General features: G+C 38.2%; 1 protein-coding gene across 1 annotated transcript; it reads right to left on the reverse strand.

Annotated features, from left to right (window-relative positions):
* Positions 1-2765: 2765 nt before the first annotated feature.
* LOC112136688 (tripartite motif-containing protein 16-like) lies at positions 2766-4624 on the reverse strand. Its single transcript, XM_024258565.2, has one exon. It carries the CDS (start codon positions 4556-4558, stop codon positions 2894-2896), a length of 1665 nt encoding a protein of 554 aa, XP_024114333.1. The 5' UTR covers positions 4559-4624; the 3' UTR covers positions 2766-2893.
* Between the last annotated feature and the right edge of the window lie 12823 nt (positions 4625-17447).

A 17447-nucleotide genomic window follows, 5' to 3' on the forward strand; every position in this document is an offset into this window, starting at 1 on the left:
CCTGATTCTGGAAGACATACAGAAAGAAAATTAAGATTCAAATGTAATTTCGGAGTATTTTTTAACTCAAATTGTTGTGAATCAGGAGCAGACAAAAAAAATCAGCTGCAAAAATCTTGTGCTACAGTCAGCAGATGTCACTGCTCTGCTCCGTTCTGATGCATCCACTTGCAGACAAAAAGATTCATCATCATCTTTGTTTTCCTCGTCTGAGCTGGTATCCGGCTGAAAGCTGTACGGCTGGTTGGCTCCGATATTATTTGCCATTTTTGTTGCAGCGCTAAGGTTATGTTGGGGTTGTGAAGGGCTGTAAGCTAGCAGGAGAGATGGATGATGGGAAATAGAGGTAAACTTACTCGCCCACAACTCAGAGGTGAATTTCAACTGAACTCCTGCCGCTCTGCAGTAAAAATCTCCTCAAAACCGACAAGTTTTCCGATTTTGGCTAAAAACAGCCTCTTCGTGATTAAAAGACCACTGGGAAAAATGTTAAAAATGGATCAAAAGATGAAGTTTTCTCTTGCTGAAAATCAAATGCCGTTCATTAGAAAAGGGAGATCTGATGAGAAAGGAAGCATTCCTGGTGTCTCCAACAGAGTCATCAGAAAAGAACAAACTGAATATTTGAGCAGGCGGATCAGAAAGAATTCCTTCATACCTTCCTGTACAGCCGCACAGCCAAAGCCATGGAGGCACATCTGAGACATATGTTCCTGTCAGACGCTGTTAGGTTTGATTCACATGGAACACAGACGCCATTAGAAATAGATGTCACAACAGTCCTGGATGAATCGGTCTGGGCTGCAGCAATCTGGTGACCTCCATCCATCACTGACCTGTGAAAGTGGGGGCAGTACAGATATTCTGCCCCCCCCCTCTCCATTTCTCCAGGTGTTTGTTTGAAGAACTTTATTTCTGCATGGTGCCACCTGCTTACTATGCTCAGGGTTTTCCTGCCCAGTCAAACTGGAGTGTGTGAAGCCTGACGAATAGTAATGCTAACTGCATTTATCATCTAAGTGGATGATGGTTCGCACACAGTGAATACCTAACACCACCATTCCTTCTGATGCAGCTGAGGTTCAAACTTGTATGCTTGCATGTCTGAGCCATAAAGCCTCAGGTCATGAAGACCCCGTTCAAAGGTTGACGCAAGTCAAATCTCTAATTTTATGTGTATTTATCTTCCAATTAGACGTCTGCATCAGCAGATATTGATCACGATGAAGTAAAGTGCCGTTTTGTATGGTTAACCACGATGCTTATTTCACTGTTTTTGGTTTGAAAAGACAAAGACTTTTCCAATTCCTTTACTACTCACTTAGTGCACTACACAGTGCGGTCGCCATTTTGTAGTGCTGTCCGAATCTACCACTCCAAAATCTAGTGCCCTAGAAATTTCCCAGAATTCTCTGCAAAAAGCCAGTATGCATCAATGTTCACTAGATTTGAGAATATGGACCACAATGCATTGTGTTTGAACATTTTTTTTAATATACGATTAAGGTGTTCATCAACAGAACACAGTGGGTTCATAAAAAAGTTGTTTTAAAATGCTCCTATTGCTTAGGCTTTCACTTTGTGAAATCAGTGACATCATATCTGCCATTCAAAAAGAAAAAAGTAGTGAGCATGGTGTCCAAAATGCTTTAAAATCCTGAAGTGTATGTGTTTTAGTAGTTCCAGGTTATAGGTTAGGGAAGGAATTCGGACAAGGCCATGAAGATCCACCGATCACAACACAGACACAAATATCAAATGTTGTTTCCATGGGAACGACACCTCCAGTGTGGCTCCACTGGTGTGAATATGTATAAATGTCCTGGTGATGGTCAGAGGGACAGTAGGTGCGTACTGGGAGCCACACCTTTCTTGGAGTGCCCCAGGGCACCTGCGGCTACATCAGAGGATACACATTGTAAGTCCCTCATCATCGGGGAAAGCAAAGAAAAATCCAATCCATTATTGTTATCATTACTATTATTCCCAAATCTTGCAAAATTTGTGTATTTAAAAAAAAAAAAAACATATCAAAACAATAACTTGTAATCTTATCATTTATTTTAAAGTATTTCTAAATTAAAAGACGCACTAAAAATGAGCTGTGTTGAAGAAGAAAAAGGAAACGCCGTTCTAATAATTGCATAATTTCATAATTTCCTTTAAGAGACAAGTAATGCAGGTACATTTTGAAAATGAAATGGCATTTCCAGTATTGACTTTTATTTTTAATATTGAGTTACAGTTGCTTCCATAGTTTTACTGCAGAAAGTCAAAAGCTTACAAGAGTTTACATTGCAACAACACAAAAATATGAACACAATGTTTGTGTGAAATTAGAATTCAAACAGTCAAATCCCAAAGGTCAAAGAAATAAGAAAACAGATTTTATTTTAAAAAAATTGAGCTTCACACACACTCACTACATAGTATTCTATATAGTGCGTTCTCCAATTGTAGTGCTGTCTGAATCTACATATTCGAAAATCGAGTGCACTAGAAAATTTCCTAAAGGTCTTTGCAAAAAACAAACATGCATCGATGCTCACATTAGCAAATATAGACCACAATGCATTGCAGTCAAACAACTTTTGCGGGAAAAAAATGTGTTTAGTGTAATTTTTTAACAAACCATCCACATACTCATCATCAGAACACAGTGGAATCACAAATAAAAGTCGTAAAGAAAGAAATCGTATTGATTTGATTTTCACTTTGTAAAATCAGTGATATCATATTAATAAAAACAAAGGAAAAGTAGTGAGCATGGTGTCCGAATTGCTTTTTAAAATCCAAGGCACTAGATAGTCTTGCTCTATATAGCTTTTTAGTAGTTGGGGATTAAATGTAATTCAACATGATCAATAAAAACATATTTCAATTTTTTCAGGAACTATTCGAGCTTACAGAACTCTGCTGTGGCTTCAACAGCATAACCCAACACCAGTCCAGCATGGAGCGGCTGAGTGAATGTGGTCTGGACTCTGTGGAGGAGAGTCATGCTTTCAGAGACGCTGTAGAAGGACAGAACACCTGCTCTGTGGTCCAGGTACACTCCTACTCTGGAGGAAACAGGAGCTGAGATGGAGGTTTGAATGCTGTTGTGGTAAAATGAGATGCTGTGTGGAGAATAATACAATGCCCAAGATTTGTCATTATAACCAAATCCACTTTCATCTCCAGATCTGCTGATGTTCTTGTATGCGACTGCTACATAAACATATTCTCCTCTCCACTCCACCTCCCAGTAACGACGTCCAGTCAGACTCTCTCTACTCAGAACCTGAAGATAATCGGTGAAATTGTTTGGACGATCAGAATAAGACTGAGGTTTTTCCAAAAACATCACCTTTTTGTTCTCCTCTGACTGTGACAGACGTCTGTTTGCTGTATTTGGATCCAGTGTGATTGGACATGAATATTTAAAGAAGTCCGATCTGCTTGTTGGCTCTGGTTCTGGCATTAAAACATCCACATTAGTGACTGTCAGTGAGATGTTTGTCCATTCCTCTCTTAGAATGTCCTGCAGTTTGTCTCTGAGCTCGGACACAGCTGCTGTCACATCCTCAAAGTATCTCAGAGGACGGACGTTGATGCTGGATGAGGGTGTGGACTCTCTGAGTGGTGGCAGTGAGGGGTAGGTGAGCAGAAACTGGCTGTGATCCTCTGTGAGTGAGAGCTGCTTCAGCTCAGCGTCTCTCCTCTTCAGCTCAGTGATCTCCTGCTCCAGCTGCTGCTGAACATCTTTGACTCCACTCACTTCAGTTTGCTGCTGGGATCTGATCTGCTGCTTCACATCACAGCTTCTATCCTGGATGAGACGGATCATCTCAGTGAAGATCTCCTCACTGTCCTTCACGGTTTGATCAGCAGAGTGATTGATGGCCTCCACCTCCTGTTGAAGCAGCCTTACCTCCTTCTCTCGGTCCTGGATTCTCTGCTGGATTTGTTGTTGACTCTCCTCCAGATCGCTCTGCCTCTCAGTCCTTTCTGCTGCAGCTGAGACTGTGTCGTGGCCTCGATGTTCATCCACAGAGCACAGGTAACAGATACACTTCTGATCAGTGCGACAGAACATCTTCATCACCTCATCATGAATAGAGCAGATGTTCTCCCGCAGGTTCTTGGAGGGTTCCACCAGCTTGTGTTTCTGTAATGCAGCTGCATCCAAATGAGGCTGAAGGTGTTTCTCACAATAAGAGGCCAGACAGATCAAACAGGACTTGATGGCTCTCAGTTTTCTTCCAGAGCAGACATCACAGGACACATCTTCAGGTCCAGCAAAGCAGTGATCAGCAGGAGCAGCTTGGAGTCCGGTCTTCTTCAGCTGCTCCACTAAAGCTGCAAACATGACATTTTTCACCAGAACAGGCTTCGGTGTGAAGGTCTTCCTGCACTGAGGACAGCTGTGGATTATCTCCTCTCCATCCCAGAATCCTTGAATACACTTCATGCAGTAGCTGTGTCCACAGGGAATAGTCACCGGATCCTTCAGGAGATCAAGACAGATGGAACAGCTGAAGGTTTCTTGATCCAGATCGGCTCCTTTCTGAGCCATTTCTCCTCTCAGACACCAAGACTGTGTGAGTTTCACTTCCTCGGAACCCAGTTTGACTCTGATCCACCAATCGGATGTTTTCAATGTGAGTTGAGCCAATCACCTTTTTTCTTCTCTTCCTGATGATAACATCTATCATGAAAGAGCAGTTCTGAAGGAACTTTGTGGACAAACCAGAGCTACGGATGAGGAAGATTCCTTTTCAAAATTCCTCATCAAAAGATTGAATCAAACTTTAAAACAGAAAATAGTTGAAAGGTGAAAATCCCAAACCACCACCAACAACTAAAATGTGTCAAATCTTAATTTAAGTAGAGCAACAACATTTAAACTGAAAATTGTTCTGCAGCAAAAACATTCAGCAGATTACAACTTACATTCAGATCAGATTATTTTTAACCTCACCCACCTTTAAACATGTTAAACAGGAATTCCCACTTGAAGATAAAACATAAAAAACAAGAAAAACAAAAAACATGACTTCGCAAGTAACATCGGCTCCCAATACCACTGGAGCTTCACTTAGAGCGCTTAAGTTCGATCTGTAATGGCAGTACCAGGCAAGTTGAACCACCAAATGTGAAGGGATTGTTGACTCCTGGGTTAAAGTATCTGCTGTAAATGTTGTCTGAGTTTTCTCTAATGCCGCCGTCGTCATTGCACAACAACCGCCTGACAATGAGACCGACTCCGACAACAATAAGAGGGAACCGCCATGTTTGATCATGGAATTACACAGCTGTTAATTCAAACACCAAAGATGTTTTGTGGTAAAAGATCTATTAAAAAATAATAAGAGTGAAATAACATTTATCTAAACTTACTGTTTGGCTTCTGTTACTTCTTTTTTTTGTGTTGTATAATATGATGTGCCTTGTGCATGATTAAGGAATATACATAATAACTGAGGCTGCGCTCTAAAGTCTGGAAAATACAGTAACTATTAATTTATGCATTATGCAATCATTGTTTTTAACTTTGTTTTTTTTTATTTTATTTGATTTTAAGTTGTTTTTATGTTTCTGAGTGTGGCATACGTGATTGTACTCTAACCACACAACTGAATTTCGCTGTATCGAGATTAATAAATACTGGAGGTGGGAGTCTATTTCTTTATGTAGGTTTGAAACGTTTTTTTTTCCTAATAAACAAAATAATTAAAAAGTTTCCTTTTGTTTATGCTTTGATTCTGACTGTCCAGCATCAACGAACAATTATTTGAGGAAATCCATCAGTAAAAGTTTAGAAATGTTTGAAAAGACATAAAAAAGTCAAACACAATTGTTTCAAAAACAGTCTTTGTCTTGAAATGAAAGTGTCTTGTTGCTTTGTTAAATGTGCTCAGATCTCCACATATCTTAAAGAAAGAAAATGTCAAAATATTGTCGCAAGAAAAAAAAAAAGTTTCTTGAATCTTTCATTTAGAAAGTTTATCTCCAAAAGGTTTGAAGGATGAGATTCCAGGAACAGTTGTGTTGTAAAGAACTGAATGGACCTGTCACTGCTGTGTGTGGTGAAGGTCTGAAAACAGGCGGAGGAGGGATGAGAGGCACCAATATCACTGTTTCTAAACGAACAAAACCACATTAAGGCCCGCTGCTGGCATGTAATCCTTAAACTGAGAGGGAAAAACACCAAACAGGAACCTCCATCTTTAATATGAAGAATGAGGAGTCACTGAGATGATTATCAGACAGCGAGCTAATGAAACCTGGGAGAAAGTAGACAGTGTGCAGCGATCAGCAGAAGTCAGAAAATGGGGATGTCGGGAAGGATATCTGGGGTAAATGTGTGATGCTGGATACAGGGAGCAGCCGAAGACAACGAACATGTGCTTTAGTCATTCATCTCAATCTGCATTTATCAACTTTTTCAGTCTTATTTAATTATGTTTTTGTGTATTTGTAACAGAATGTTGGAGCCCCTAATGGAAAGGGGAAAAAACGAGTTTCTCCTGCACACCGGATAGTATCTGATGAGCATGAGAAACTTTTTTTTTTTTTTTTATTTCAATGTCCCTTCAGAAATGTTTTGCACATTATTTCAATCCTTTTAATTGAGGAGGGACCTTTAGAAGTTGATGCATTATTGAGGATTGATGTTAGAATCTCGACTTTTTTTATTTTTATTTTATCAGAGTAAATTGGGGGTAAGACGGTGACATGGGGACTCGGACTTGAGTCACACATATTGCATCCAGTCTGACTCCTGTGAGAACGCTGGAGTCTTTACATAACTTGAAAAGTGCAAGAGACCTTCACCCTGCATCCACTCTGGTACATCCTCTGCGGCCTCCGTATCCGTTTTTATGGGCTTCAAATTTCTGCCGGACGCCTGAGGCTTTATTTATTTATTTAATTGAATTTCTATTTTATTTTTATTTTTTTACTCCTGTATTTTGAACAATATATAGAAACCAATAAACAACAGAGGAAAATTTTAATATAGATTATGAAAAAAGAAATGACATCCATATGTTATTGGAAATGGATTAGGAGGAAGTTAAAACTTTTTTAATCCCACTCCCTATTAATATTCTTTAATTTTTTGCAGTATAATCTGCATTAAACACCAGCATTAGGTACAGTTTGTTTCTATCAAATATCTGCCAGTCTTGGCACTTTTTTGTGACGTTGGGGCTAATAACGACCTAAATTGGAAATATGCTTGTGAGCGTAAAGTGCATCTATTATATTTTTCAAAATAAAAGCTATTTTTTGCTGTATTTGCTGTTTTCACCGTGTTGTAAACCGGTCTCCCCTACTTGTTACACAATACGAGTAACAGAGTCAAATATGTACATTTAAGCCTATATAAGACAAAAGTCTTAATACAAGTTATATGTTTACCTGTTGCATGAAGACGAGTCATGCAGAGAAAGAAGTGTTTATATTATTCAAAATCATGGCAGAATGAAGGATAGTTTACTGGTACTTCCTGTATAAATGGCGAGTTATCGCGTGAACCTATGTGAGTTTAGAGGTCCTTGAGGTCGGCAGCAGAGCTTGTTTCTGCAGCAAGCCGTAGCCAAAGTGAGTCATCTGCCATAACTAGAGCGTCCCGTCGTTCGCACCGGATGCAGTGTGAACCCGAGGTTATTCTCTGACCTGAGAACTGACCCTCAAGGACTTTAGACTTGAGGTTTAGGACTTCTGAAGAATGTTTATTTGTTTATTCTGTGTTGCAGGAAACTGCAGTCAGGTCTGAAAGTAAAAGTACTGGGATGTAGGAACTGTCTGTTTTTCTGTGCCCATAAATCATTAAAAGTACTTTAATGATGATTTTTGACGATAAAATATTTTTCCTTTCAGAGTAAAGGCTTAATGTGGATTTGCCACCAAAAATATAAGACTAAAATGTTAAGATTTACCTTTTATCTTGCACAGAGCAACCCCACCCCTCTTCCCCTCCCCATTAGGTTTAAGATTCTTTATTTGTATGCATCAACTTACACTGAAACATAATGGAATTCTTGGGCAAAGCCTCGGAGTCACAGTTTGGAATAAATAAAGAATGAAAGAGGACACGCTGTACAAGTTTACATAACAGGATTGAGAAGTGTGTATTCTAGACACAAAAAGTACAAAAAAAGAGTGGAGCAGGGAGCTCGGCCTGACCGTTGTATCTTCAATGTCACAAATAAGATCTTTTTAAAAATTTTTTCATCTGCTCCTGATTCGAGAAAAAACATTTTTTTGCTTAATTTTCTTTACAAATGTTTTCCATCGTCAGAAAAATCACATTTTTTATCATAGCGGATTTTTAATCACAGTAGAATCATCATTAGGTGGCAGAGAACAAGAAGATGGAAAACGTGTCACTTTCCTACACAAGTTATTCCTGCTTTGACTCAACACAAGAGCTTCAGAAGTAGTGAAGCAAACAAAGACTTCATGTTGGTGAAAGTTATTCTTCAGTCTCCGACGGCTATTTTAGATTCTTGGATCTGCTTTTTTCTAAAAGGCTACTGCTGGTTCCTTAATTAAATGATGTCTGACCTCAAGTAAAAAAAAAAGACTATAAATGAGGTAAGCAGCTTTTTGAAGTGTCAAACATCTTGTGAACATTGATGGAAGTGTCTTAGAGGAAGCCAAAGTGCCTGGGGTGTTTGCTGCTCGCTCTAAAGAGGACGCCCAGAGTTTGAATTGTTTCTCTCAGCCTCAAATCCAGCCCTTCTGAACCGCTGATCCCACGTGTCAGTCTTTGTTTTCTCTGTCTCCTTTGTGTTGTTTCAGGGAGTCCAGAGCTGGTCATGAAATGTTTACGGTGTTGCAGCCGAGTGTTGTGGATATTCATCTACTCTAGAACAATGGGGTTCAGCGTCTCTGAGGGTTTAGAGAGCGGCCAGTAAACCTGGTTATTACTTCTGCGTTTGGCTGCACTGAGGTCAGTGGCTGCCGTTCGGCTGCAGGTAGACACAATCTGGCTATTTTTGTTTGCTTTTAATAAAAACCTGATTGGGGTTTGAGCTCTGAGTCACTGCTCTACCTTCGCTGAATGAAGTCAGTGATCTGCAGTCAGAGGTCAGCAGGTCCATGTGAGATTTATGAGGTATCCATGCTGAACTTAACCAGAACTGACCAGCAGAGCCCTGAGTGTCAGGACTTTTCAGCTCAGCTACAGTAATAGTTTAGAAAAGTTTCGGAAGCCACAACAATGTGAAAAAAAGACATTTAGAAAAGCACAAAGACATTGTTTTATGGATTAAACCAAGTCACCCTGTATAATACTGGCATGTATAATTTCACTTTCAACTGTTTATATTAAAAAACACATTTACTGTGAAGGCTCAATTTTTAAATGTTAACCACAATGTAAACTGGAAACTCAACTGGAGACTGAATTTTTGTCCTGTCTTGTCCTGTTTGTCTTGTCCATCCGTCCAGGCTTTCAGTTTCCTGAGCAACACCGTCCAAAAAAAGCAAAGTGGAATCTTTGTTGCCCTGCGACAGATAACCTGTCCAGGGTGTACCCCGTCTTTGCCCCTCAGTAGCCAGGACTGACTCCGACAACCCCTGTGACTACGAAAGGGATAGCAGGTTAAGAAAATAAATAGATTGGATGGATGGATGGATGGATGGATAGGAATCTTCCTTTTCCCACAGCCCAAATAATAGTGGAGCCAGTTATTAAAATAATTATACATTTTGTACTACAGGTATCAAATTTGACCTGGTTGTCACCTAGGATCCCCTCTTTCAGAAAGAAATTGTAAGCCATGAGAAAATCAAATTTTAAAGATTAATTTAAAATAACTTATAAAAAAATAACACCTTAATATTTATTAACACAAATTAATTACACTTTGCAAAGCAACCGTCTTCTGCTGCGCATTGGACGGTTCATTGGAAGCTTCTGAAAATGCACACTTTATCAGGTATTATTCCACTTATACCATGGTCACTGACAAAAGACATAAATATTCAACCAAATTTTAGTACTTCAATCTTTTTATTATTTTCCGCTTAGATCACTTTTTGTCAAAAAGTGGACTTTGTTTTCTTGCAGTCTTACTACAGACATAAAAGTCCGTTGATGTGTATTGTGCTCACAAATTACACTTCTGGGATATCTGATTTAATACTACATAAATAAAAAAAATCAGACCATAAAAATTAAGAAAAAAATTCTCTCTGGTCTGTTTTTGTCAAAAAGCTGCACTTTGTCATAAAAACTTATGCAGTAAAACATTGTGATTAACCGTGTTTGTTTTCAGTTGACAGCAATAATATATATATATATATATATATATATATATATATATATATATATATATATATATTTACCCCTCAAGTTTGAGCAGCCAATATTTTTACAAATGGCCGCCATTTTGGATTTTTCTCTTGTCTAATGTGCTTTTCTGAAAGACGGGGTCCTAAGGTTGATCCATGCCAGATGTGATGCTTGTACCGCACAATGCAAAATTTGTCTAAAATATAAACTTAAATTGCTAAAAATGAATAAAATAAAAAGCAAAATAAGCTAAAAAAAAAGCATGTTGTGAGATGTATTAAGCAAAAAACAATATTAACTTAAAATCAGCAAATATAATCTGGATCTTGCTGGAGAAACTGAAAAGTGTTCACAAACAAAAATCTGCAACATGAATTCTGTTTTTTGACATTCAGTGTAAGCTTTGTGAACCACCAGAATCTTAACACGATTACCATCTTGTATACATTTAATATCACATAACACTTCAAAGACTTTTCTTTTTTAGTTTATTTTAAAGTGGATTCATGTCACATAGTTTAACTTTTCTTCTTCATTTATCCCTAAAAGCTTCCTGCATCATCTCCCATCTATCCTTTAAAGTTTTCAAATAATATTAATAAAAATGCAACTAAATTACATCAAAAGAAGATGTTGTTGATGCTTTTTAAAGTTTTGGATAGACTCCAGCTGTAATCCATTTTATAAGTAGGAAACCTTAGTTTTTTTTTAAGAACTAAAAGGGCAAAAAAGCAAGAATATCTAATTAACTTTGTAATGTAACTTTCCTCACAGACTTTGTGGCTCTTCCATCATTTCTTTTCTTTAAGGCACAAGGAAGTGGAAGATGTGGCTCCGTTGTGGAGGTTTTTGTCATTTTTTTTAGAGTCTTGACAGTTATTATCGTATATATTTTGACTTATTGTTTTGTTATTGTTTTATTACATTTTTGCTCCATGTTTCCTTTTTTATAACTTAAAGGCACACTCATTAAAACTGAATTCCTAAGATAATAAGATTATGGCCGAGAATCTTCTTTTATATTATCAATAAAACAAGAATGTGCATAGAAAAGGAAAAATATCAAAGAATATTTGAATATTCTGTATATTGTTCAGTGATTTAAGTCTTTCAAAGTTCTGGTGTTGGATTGTGAAAAAGTTTTCCAAATTTATACTATATTGTGAATGAGGACGTTAACATTTTGAACAAATTCTTTGTATTATTTTTGGGACATTCTGAACAAAACATTGTGAGTCTACAATGACGGCGTATTCTTTAAGGTAAATACTTTTTTAACTCCCACGTCCACAAAATTTAAGAAGAACCCACTCACATTTATGCCCAAGACTGGATAAAACTTGAGACCTAAAAAACAAAAACGAAGACTGATATAATGCTTGTCAGACAGTGCAGTGGTATGAGCTGCTGACTCACATCCAGAAGGTCAAGGGTTCAAATCCCACTCAAGGATGATCTACATTAAACATTTTTTTTTTACTTTTATATATTTTTTTTACCTTAAAACTGTTCAATGCAGGCGAAAAAAAATATTTTTAACACAGACAAATACAATAATTGACAAACTGGTGAGGGTTTCTGACCCCTAAGTTCCAGTGAAAGGAACTTTCAATGCTTCAAGAGGCTAAAACATTTTGGACAATGCTCCCAACCTTAGTGGGAACAGTTTGGAGCGGGCCCTTCATCTTCCAACATTTTTGTGCACCAGAGCACAAAGCAAGGTCCATAAAGACATGGAGGACAGAGTCCTGAACTGAACGCCATAGAACACCTTTGAGATGAATTAGAGCAGAGACTGAGAGCCAGACCTTCTCCACCAACATCAGTGTGACCTGACCAATGAGCTTTTGAAGAATGGCCCAGAGTTCTTATAAATACTCTCCTCAACCTTGTGGACAGCCTTCCCAGAAGAGTTGAAGCTGCAATAGCAGCAAAAGGTGGAGCAACATCATATTGAACTCTGGGTTAGGAATGAGATGGAACTTTAGTTCAAATGTGAGTAAAAGCAGGAAAGCCAATACTTGTCCACATGCATCAGGTAACTACAACCCCCACACAACCTGTTAGTTCAAATACACATTAGGTACTACATGCTGCATTAACATATACATGGGCAAGTTAATGGCTCATCAGTGACCCACCATGACAATGGGCTCTCGGACTAGAGGGGGGGGGGGGACTCTTCCCTGCGCAAATTTGCGCAGGCTCAGGAATTCTAGTGTTAAATGCTAAAGTATATAGTGATAAAATCAACCTTTTCTTCATGTATTTTGCTGAATGTCATCATGTTCTGCCTCAAATATGTTTACATTTTAAAGTAAGATTGAAATATTGTTATGCACTAATCAGTCAGTCTGAATAAACTGCCATGCCAGGGTTTTTTACTCACACATAGCACTTTAAATCCTGTAAATTTAACACTTCAGCACTTTTTCCCTGTTCTTTGCTTTCTAAAAGAGGTGTTTAATCTTTTTCTTCCATATATTTATACTGTTACTTAACATGGAAGCAAAATTGAGTGACAAACACAAAGAAGCAAAACATGGTGTAAAATCATGTCTGTGAGCTGCAGCAGGTCTAATAAATATCAGCATTCAGGATTCTTTTCTTCTCAAGAAGCACAGTTGAGATGACAGCGACAGTCTCCAAACTGCTTTATTTTCCTTTTTTATTTATTTTGTTACAGATACTTCTCTTTTCCTTTTCAGTCTTTTTAGTATTTCAACCATCAGCTTATGCAATCAACCTTTAATGGCGCCTTTAGCGCAAAAACTCCATCCTTCAATTAATTTCTCAGTAGTAATTGATTAGTTAAAGTTTCTTAAAAATTGACAAAAGTAAACTTTTGGATTTCCTTAGCAGCGGAGCTAACCACGCCCACATTCCTAATATGCTCCTATACTATGTTATAAATATATTTTCAGCTTTAGCCATGGTTTCATGCATTAAATGTTCACAGTATTCTGTCAAAAAAAAAGTGCAAGTAACGGGAAAATGGAACTTATATAAGCTCGCCACACGCACGCCATTCAAAATCTACAACTTCTAATTGCAACATATCAAATACATCTTTGTTTTCTTCATCTGAACTGGAATCTGACTAAAAACAGTACAGCTGGATAGCTCCAATATTGCATTTTTGCTGCATTGGTAATGTTAGGTTGGGGTATGAGGGGCTGTAAGCTAGCAGGAGAGACTGCAAACAAAGGCATGATGGGAAATTCGTGAATGACCAAAATTAAAAGACCACTGGGAATTATTTTTTTGCAGTTTGTGATAAAAATGAAGAAATGTTGGACAAAGCTACAATATTTAATGTGATTCATATGTGCCTCTGTTTGACAGATGAATTCAGTTTTGGAGTTTTTTAGAGATGTTTTTTTTTTTTTTAATGTGCAGCTCTTTTTGACAAAAAAAAAATGAAAAGGAGAGAGGGCTACAAAAAGATTGAAGTGTGTAGTCAGTCTTTCTAATCTTTTGTTCAACTCGGGCAGCTCAGGCTTTCCAGTTCAAAGGCTGAAAATTACCTTGATTATGAGTGTTTGCAGTTGGGTGGAGCCAGTCAGACCAAGCCTGGCTCTGATGTGTTCCTGGTCCACACATGGAGAAGCAGCCTGTGTAATGGCTTGAAGTTAAAGCTTTAACAACAATCTTTAATGGTTAATGAAAATGTATAGCGGCAAACGTGGTGCCCACTCAGATTTAATTACACCAGAAGTATTGTTAGGACCTTAGCAATTAAGAGTGAGCCAGCTGTTTCCATGACGATCTTAATTGTCAGACAGACGTATGCTTTTTTTTGAAGGCTCTGTCACGACCATCTGTGGGCCGTATTCCTGTCTCCCGCCGCATGAGCGTGTTCCCTCCGTGTTTGACAAGTGCTTCCAGGCAGATGTTGACAGTCGGATCAAAGACGAGATGAAGGGGGAAGGCAGAGGAGCTGGATGTGACGACCTTCCAAGGTCAGGCGTGGAAATGAATGATAAGACGGATGGCTGAGGAATACCGCGGGCGCCTGGCGTTGGCCTGCGCCTCGTGGTCAGGGATTATAAGGCCTCAGGAGGACATAAGCTGACTGCTGCTCTCAAGACAATCTGGCTCCGAACTGCCTGCTTCTTATCTATTGAGTTATTTTTTTTCTTTATCTTTTCTTCATGGACTGCTGTATGAATACCCTCTCCCTCATTTGCAACAAACCACAATATTTAGTATTGATTTATTCCATGCCTGACTTATGCGTCCAGTCTCCGCCTCTTCTTGTGGGAACATTTAAAGGATACTTTGTCCTTCTCTTTGCATACATGTTTCAGATATTAGATGTTAAGATATGAAATACTCATCAGCTCCTACCAGTCTTGAACCAAACACAAAAGCCCAAAGTGAAGCTCCAAACAACGATTCTTTTCCTGCTGACACATGACAGAGAATGATGCATAGCCTCCAGCTCCACTTGATTTATTAAAAAATCACAAAGAGCACAAGAGGCACTGAAAAAAAAGAAACCATTTTAAAGCTGCTGAATAGGTTGCTTTTGAGTGTCATTTGCATAATGGGTTGTTTGCTTCAAAATGATGAATACACCAAAATACGCCGAAGCCAAACAGCGACTATAAAGACAAAGCAGTGTCCACTGCCAGACGGAGAAGCAACAATATGAGGGCTTCTGCTTTCCGCAAAATTAAGTTGAGGCTGCAGAGTGCCACTTTGAAGTATGATCTAAAGAACACGACTCGAGGAAAAATTAAATAGTATTTGGTGTCAGCCAACACAACAGCAGTAGATGCTTCCAACTTCCCCTTGATCATAAATGGCTTCAGGAACATTATTTAAATTAAAAAAAGGAACTATTTCATCGTAATTTACTTTTTGCGTCTTTTTAGTTTTTGCCTTTTGTAATATGTCACTTTAATTGTTTCAATAAGACACTGAATACATTTTAGCAAGCTGAAGACCAAACTCATTAAATATTGCTATTAAAAATGCACACTGTTGGCGTTTAATTTTTGCATACTGTTAAACGTGGCTGAACTAATGTCCTCTATTGGAAATTATCATAGGCCATGTCCAAATTCCTAATCCTTAACTACTAAATAACCAACACACTTTCAGTAAAATGCGTACATATTCCACGACTTTGCACTCTGAAATACCGTGTATAACATACGCCAAACACGGTTTTTGCGTGCATATGATACGCAATAGTAGAGAATAGGTTGCGCCGGCGTACAATATACACTACTTTTTAAGTTTCATTTTAATCACGTGGTCAGAAATCCTCCTGCTCTTTTCTAAATTACGTCGTTCCTGGTTAAGGTTAGGATTACGATTATGGTTAGGGTTAGAAAAGCAAATTGTTCGTTTGTGGGGCTGTCTGTGATGCTCACGCCTCCACCAGGGGACGTGTCAAACGTGGAAAACACATTTGAAATGTTTAGGACCGCGCGTATTATATGCACGCAAAAAAACGGTTTTGGCGTATATTATACACGGTATTTCTCAAATCGTGGCAAATGTACGCATTTTACTGAGACTGGGCTGAAATAACTATATAGTGCCCTGGATTTTAAAAGCTATTTGGACATTTTGAAAAAGGAGTAGTGAGCACAATGTCTTTCTCTAAATGACGTCACCATGACGTCACCGATTTCTCAAAGTGAAAATCTGATCAATAAGAACATTTCACGATGCCTATTTGTGACTTCACAATGTTTTGATGATGTGAATGTGTTATTTAAAAAAACAAATGTAGTCACATTTTTTGCACAAAAATTGTTAGACCGCAATGCATTGTGGTCTTCGCTAATGTAGTGAACATCGATGCACGCTTGTTATTCGCAAAGACTTCTGGGAAACTTCTAGGGAACTTGATTTTTGGAATTGTAGATTCAGAGAGAACTATAAAATGTCGAACGCACTATATAGTGAGTAGTGAAGGAATTTAGACACAGCCATAGTCTATAAATTAACATATACTTAAAAAATAAATAAAACAAATTATTTTTTGACATTTGTTTTTGTGTCAACAAACAAAACACACTGTTTACTTGCTTAATTCACTACACAAATCTGTAACAAAATTCATGGTAAATATTTACAAAATATTCACAAAGAACAAAAATCTTGTAAATGAGTACATTGATGACTGATACAATTTTACTAGACAAATTTAAGTTCTTAGTTCAAATCCCAGCTGGGATTCTACAATGTGTGTTCTCTTCGTGCATGTGTGGGTTTTCTTTGGACACTCCGGCTTCCTCCCACAGTCCACGAACATGCTGCATAGGTTGACTGGTGACGTGCTCTCCATGTGCCTGCAGCATTTGCGCGTGGTCAGTAAAAAGCCAGTACTAACAACCAGAGTGTGTACAATAGCATCACCTGTATTTCATAAGTGTGTGTAATTTACCTTACAATTACTTCACCATACACAGCAATGTCATATTCCATTTTCACATCGTTGCCAAATCAACTTTAACAGGGTTGCAAGATACACCGACGCTCAATTTTAGGTGAGGCCACTCCCCTGTACCACCCTCCAGACAACCCCAAAACCAGCAGCACCAGTACAGATAAACCACCCTGTGACTAACCCATTAGATTAGTCTAATGCAGAAAACAACTGAGCAGGTTTAATTTCTACAAATGGCCCATAGCAATTAAGAGTCACTACTCCATTCAGATAAAAAATGACATAGGTGATTATTTACTCATTAGCATTCCAAGTTAAGGCTAATTGCACAGTAAGAGTTAAGTAACCACTTTTTTCATCCCCTAACCTCTTCTTATGCTCCAGACTGTTTTGATCTTTTAAACATGTAATTTTGGGTCACATCAATACACACATCCCTCCCCTCACAGAAAGGTGAGGAGGGGGTTATTTGCCAATCATTCGTAGTGAGTATTTAGGCTGCATTTATATTTCTGGTCACTTCGTTTTTTTCCCCCACAAACGTTTTCTCAATTTCTGGTGCTCTCTGGAGGTCATAGTGGCCGTAACATTTCCACCTATCGCCTAATGGATTAGTTCTGTTGTCCATCAGATTATGTTACTATCATCAAGTAAATAAATGTTAATTTCTGTAGCACCTTTCTCAGATAAAAATCCCAAAGTGCTTTACAATAGTAAAAACACATACGAACAATCAGTCACCATTTC

The sequence above is a fragment of the Oryzias melastigma genome, linkage group LG16, assembly GCF_002922805.2.
Source record: "Oryzias melastigma strain HK-1 linkage group LG16, ASM292280v2, whole genome shotgun sequence".
NCBI classification, from domain to species: domain Eukaryota; kingdom Metazoa; phylum Chordata; class Actinopteri; order Beloniformes; family Adrianichthyidae; genus Oryzias; species Oryzias melastigma.